The following is a 6,000-nucleotide window of genomic DNA, read 5'->3' as shown; positions in this document are numbered from 1 at the left end:
CAGGGTGCAAATTTTGCTACGAAATTAACAAAAAAACGTACCTTAATTGGTTAGGTAGGTTAAATTATCATTAACCTACCTCGTATAATGTTACAAAACCATATATTTTAAGAAAGAAATCATCGAGGAGAATCCAATAATGTAAAAATATACAGGGTGTTTTATTTAACAAAACATAAGCTTATGTCATCCTGTCAACACGGGTGGCCCTGTATACTTAAAAATATTTTTAAATTATGGTGCTATGTGTGCCCCAACTTTTACCAACATAACTCTTTTTCGTATTTCGTACGACAAACGAGTAATTGGATGTTGTCACACTAATGCCCCACCCTGTATGTATTATTATTTTGTTTGTACTTTTAAATTCTTTCCTGTTACATATTGTTGGTCTCTGAATTGCATGTATTTTGTTTTTATATTATTAGTATAGTCTTATTATGACGTGTGAGGTAACATGTGACAACATGTAGCAAATACGATGTAATTAAAACGTATGTATCAAGGCTTACGTCCCCCTTTTAGGGTTTTTATTCAAGCAAACTGTTCAACGAGAGAAGTAGGTTATTTTTTGTCGTTTGAAATTTACCATCTCCGAACTTATGGACCTGCTTCTATTTCTTAGACATTTAGACCTTGAATATCTTCCCCTCGATCTACGGCGATCTCTCCTTCTAATCATCAACTGGATTTATTTTTTTAGGAAAAATTATAGGACAATGAAAAAATGAAAACAATGTACTATTAAATTTATTTAAATTCAGTTTTTGCTAATCAATTACCAAACTCCCAAACCAACAAGCAAAGCCAGTATTAGAGGAGATGTTTTCCCACAAGTTCCTTTATAATCATCAAATTCTATAGCAAACGCAGCAACACCACCCAGTTTATTTTGTTTAACGTAGTGGCCCTAAAATAAAGATTATTAAAAAAAAATGTATATATAACAGAGAAAAAATAAGGAAACAGTTGTTCCTGTATTGTATCAGGTAAATAAGATCAATGTAATTATGTTGAACCTTCGAAAAAAAAAATGAAATTAAGATATATCATGGAATAACCTGAATATGTAATAAAAAATGTAATTCGTAACCAATTGAATTATGTATTGGTCAATAAGAGATACTAAAACGCTATCATCAATGCAAAAACATATCCAGATGTTTCCATCTATTCCGATCATTATCCTGTTATAAAGTGCGCGCAAGATACAAACTAAAAAAAAAAAACAAAAACCTCTGAATGAACTACATGCAACAGGAACCGACAGTACAAGAAGAATAAAATAAAATTAAAATTATTATTATTTTTTTTAATAAAATTAAATTTTAACAAATACTGACCAGCAGGATCCTATGACGTCAACGTCATGTGAAAAACTATTAAATAGCAGCCACAGACAAGCAAGGATGGAGTCAAAAATAAAGGAGGCAAGGCTCAATTTGAGCTGTAGCGCCATAGAAGAAGAAGAAGAACAACGCAGTAGAAAAACGCCTAAAAGCAACACCCAGAAAGAACAAACAGCAATGGAAAATTGAAGAGATTTTGCAATTATGTAATGCAAAACCAAAGAAAATTCAAAGGAACAATGAGAAGGGGAAAGAACAAAAGAGTAACTAAGATAAATAAAAAATAAAGAAGGCAAAGAAGAAATGACCGGATGTCGAAAAATGTGTCGAAATGGAACTGAAACAAAGGCTGGATCTTTATAATTTCCACCAAACGGTAAAAGAGAGCAAATCGGCTAATAAGATATCAACGTTACGCAACATGCTGAACACTGATAACAAACTGTTTAAATCGACCAAGGAGAAACTGAAAAAATAGGAAAGCTACGTCGAAACACTTTTTTAAAACATGCTAAATCAACCTAGAAGAACGGAAAACAAAAAATACCAGAAATTCTGAAATCCAAAATTATAAATGCCATCAAATTGTTATTTTTTTTTATAATTAAATTAATTACACCCTATCTGATGTTATTACACCCATGGCTTAGCTGTGCAGGCTACTTCGTGTCGGAATGACAAACGAACTAGTTTATGGGATAGTAACGGGCATAGGTTGTTGTTATCAAGCACTGAAGTTACTTATATTGCAAATTGGACCTAATCGGATGTTAGATTTAAACACAGGAAGTTAGGAGTAAATACACACTCAGATAAGATAATTGAGTGAATTCTCACTCATAAGATATACCGCAGATAAGGTATTAGACACGAGACACTCACTTCTACACTCTAATACTCTCAGCCCCCATCTCCTTCGTCTTCCCAATCTTTTCAACTCCTTTTCTCTAAAAAATAGTGGGAGTATTTCCCCTCCCCAAAAAATTAAAATTTAGCTTTCGCAAAAACCAGGCTGGTTCTCAGTAGTCTAAACAATATAACGGAACATCAACAAAAAATGCCGAAAAGGCTGACGGTAAGTTGTTGAGTAAAAAGGTTTCCTTTGAAATAGGACGATATCGGTGGATCAATTAGAATGTAACAAAAAATCGTTATAAAATATTGCAATCAACATCCCCGTTTTGAATAGAGTAGGTACCTGACGAGACTTTAGTAGTAAACTTGTTGGGAGGTTTTTTAACAGTTGTTATTCCGGTACCTTTTATACTAAACAGATTACAATAACAAGACCTATATAAAATAAGAGACTTACGGTCTATTTTCAAAACACCGTGTTTCGGCAAAGCTCCAATAAAAAAATGGTACCGTTTCTATTTAATCAATGGAACTCTCCAATCAATAAATAAGACTTTTTCATTATCAAACCTTAATTACAACATTCACTATTTAATTATTACAAGCTGTGCGATTGGCTTATTTTTTTTTTTTTTTTTTATTTAATAAAACTCTAACAGGAATCTTATGATTATTGCTATCTGATCATTACTATGATCAATAAGCAAGTTAGTTCTATATACAAAATATTATAAAAAATTTATCTAAGGTCATATTCAAAAATATTCCTTAGGCTCTAATACATTACAGTACTACTAGCTAACGTGTACACTTTAGCCGCACTTTGCTCTGCTTTTTCACTTTCACGCACTTGAAATTATTGCACTAACTCGAACGGCTTCGTTCTCTTAAGTCTTCTTATCTGGTTGGCGTTGTCTAGGAGATTGATGGCCTCGACATTCACATGGTTGGAGAGCCTTTGTTCATGACTCTCGGCAAACTTACTTACTGTCTGGATAACCGTATCCATCTGGAGGTCTCGATGAAGATCACAGTTTCTGAAGTACCATGGAGCTTTGACGATGTTCCTTAATACTTTATTCTGATATCGTTGTATAATTTGGATGTTACTTTCTTTTGTACAGCCCCATAGCTATATCCTATATGTCCATATCGGTTTAAGGACTTGCTTATACAATAACAATTTGTTATAAGTAGACAGAGTGGATTTTTTCCCATCAACCAGTACATCTTTCTGAACTTGATTTCTAATTCTTCCTTTTTTTTCTTAATATGCGCTTTCCAACGTAGCTTGGAATCTAATGTCATACCCAAATATTTTGCCGTATTTGCATAAGGTATTTGGTTTCTATTTATACTAACTGGGATATGTTGTTCTGTTTTGTTAGTAAAATTAACATGAACAGATTTTGTTTCATTTAATTTGATACGCCATCGCCTGGTCCAGATGTTAATTTGTTCAACAGAATTCTGTAGCATGGTTGCTGCTTCCTCGTGGTTTTGTCCGACTGCTAGAATGCATGTGTCGTCTGCAAATGTCGCAATTGTGTTATGTTCTAATGATGGAATGTCACTGGTATAGAGCAGGTATAGCACTATAGATTGGCTTTTTTGAAGTGCGGGTGGTTTTTGATTTCTGAACTATAAACTTTTGGTAACCAATTTGTATGCTTTGAATTTAACTTTATTATATTTTGTTCTTTAAATTTTCTATCCCTAGATAAGCCCTAAACAGCAAAAAGAGTATTTTTTATGATAGATGCTTGATCGAATTTTTTTTTTTAATTAACGACCAGTCTCTTTTTACTTTGCGTTTAATTGTACATGCTCTTGTACAATATGATATAATATATCATATAATATAAGAAATACATATTATGTATTTCTTTTATCATATTTATTCTTTATTTCTACATGTGTCCAACCACACAATAATTGTTGGTGCAGTTTTAATTTGTGTATATAGTTTCCTGTTTATTTGTTGTTTTTGGGATTCATCCTTCTGGTGCACCATTTGTTCAATATATTGTTTTTTGTTTATTTCACGATTTTTATTTATTTACTCCTAATAGGTTTCCTGATAAGATATTACCTTTAAATATTTGCTAAGTAACAAAATCGATCACTATATTATCTTCGACCAGGAGAAAGATCACACAGAATAAGTTTTGTAGGTAAGTAGGTAGACGAGTGCTACCGAATATATTTATTATTTCTCTATGTAGTGTGTTGACAACATTGATTTACTAATTAACTCTTAATATCTTTTCAAAACCTATTTATCCCACTTAATAAAATTGAAAAAGGAATATAATATATTTCTATGCTTCCTACAGAAAATAAAATAAAAAAATAAGTTATACTGGGATGTATTGTATCACCTCGGTTGTTTAATCTATATTCCAAGGTAATATTTAAAGAGGTGCAGATGATAATATTTAAAGCAGATGATATGATATTAAGTTGCAGATTCTGACTTGGGTCTACAACGAATCATCGATAGGACCTACTCGCTCTGTGGACAATTTAGTGTGAAAATAAACATTGAAAACCAAACTGATGTTAAACAAAATATAGATCAACCTTGCACAATAAACAGGCACGTTTCAGAACAGGTCAAATAGTTCAAGTACCTGGAATTCTGGATCGATAGCAGTCCAAATACTGATCTAGAAATAAGATCGAGAAGAGAACAGGACCAAAATTCTTTCGAAAATATCAAAAGAGTCTTATCTGATTCTCGGATAAAACTCTAAATTAGACTATGACTAGCAAAAGACTAGGTCTGGTCGACTCTCATCTATGCAGTTAAAACCTGGACCATTGAAGCATTAACCGTAAAAAAATTGGAGGCCTTTGGAATGTGGATCTACTAGAGAATCCTTAAAACTTCATGGACACCGCATACCTCAAACCAAAAAGTGCTACAGAGAATAGGTAAGATGCGAGATAATTTTTTCGACAGTCTGTTAAATAAGACCAGAAAGGACCCCCTGAAAATTAAACTTTTTTAATGCTGTAAGTACCTGAAAAAGTTAATTTGTCTCCCAAGAGAAAATGAAAGACACATCGCTTTAATTTGGATAATTATAATAATAATTATAGAGAATTCTGAAAACGCGTTCTACCGAAAACTCAATTCCATCCTAGAAAGTGTCGACAAATCTTACCCAAGCCAAGAAGAAATTCATGAGTTTTGGGGAAATCAACTTTCCACACCAGCTGCTCTTAACAACAATGCTGGATGGATTGAAGACACGACGAGCAACTGTCAACACTACGTTACTGCTAACTACGAACCATTCACCACCGAAGAGGTCTCAAATATTATCAAAGAGCTTCAAATTTGAAAATCTCCTGGTCCAGACGGAGTTTAGAACTTCTGGCTTAAGAAGTTTTGGAATATTTATGAGTGCTTATCAACATTAATTAATCATGTTATTTCTAATCCGCAGTAAATGCCATCATTTCTAACTCAGGGAACCACTTATTTAATGCCCAAGGATCAAAATATCAATTCAAGATCCAGCTAAGTACCGCCCAATTACTTGTCTACCAAGTTTGTAAAAATTGGTCACATCCTGTGTAACCCGGCGTATCTACCAACACTGTGCTCTAAACAATATCATAGAGCCTCAACAGAATGGATGCGCTAAGGGTTCCGTGAGTGACAAAGAACAACTTATCATCGACTCAATAATTTCTAACCAGACATTCACCAAAAAAAGGAACCATTTTACTGCCTTTATTGACTACAAAAAGGCCCAAGATTCAGTGCCGCATGAATGGCTTATAC

At 33.2% G+C, this 6,000-nt stretch overlaps 1 protein-coding gene across 3 annotated transcripts in view; it reads right to left on the bottom strand.

Annotated features, from left to right (window-relative positions):
- Positions 1-732: 732 nt before the first annotated feature.
- Positions 733-6,000, bottom strand: part of LOC126885068 (uncharacterized) — a 205,823-nt gene continuing 200,555 nt past the window's right edge. For all 3 annotated transcript variants that reach the window (XM_050651498.1, XM_050651500.1, XM_050651499.1), the window contains one exon: positions 733-910. In XM_050651498.1, the coding sequence (XP_050507455.1) occupies positions 779-910 (132 nt within the window). In that variant the 3' untranslated portion in view covers positions 733-778. The remainder of the gene's footprint in view (positions 911-6,000) is intronic.

The sequence above is a fragment of the Diabrotica virgifera genome, chromosome 5, assembly GCF_917563875.1.
Source record: "Diabrotica virgifera virgifera chromosome 5, PGI_DIABVI_V3a".
NCBI classification, from domain to species: domain Eukaryota; kingdom Metazoa; phylum Arthropoda; class Insecta; order Coleoptera; family Chrysomelidae; genus Diabrotica; species Diabrotica virgifera.
Note: the sequence above shows the minus strand (reverse complement) of the source record. Positions and strands in the feature narration are given on the sequence as shown.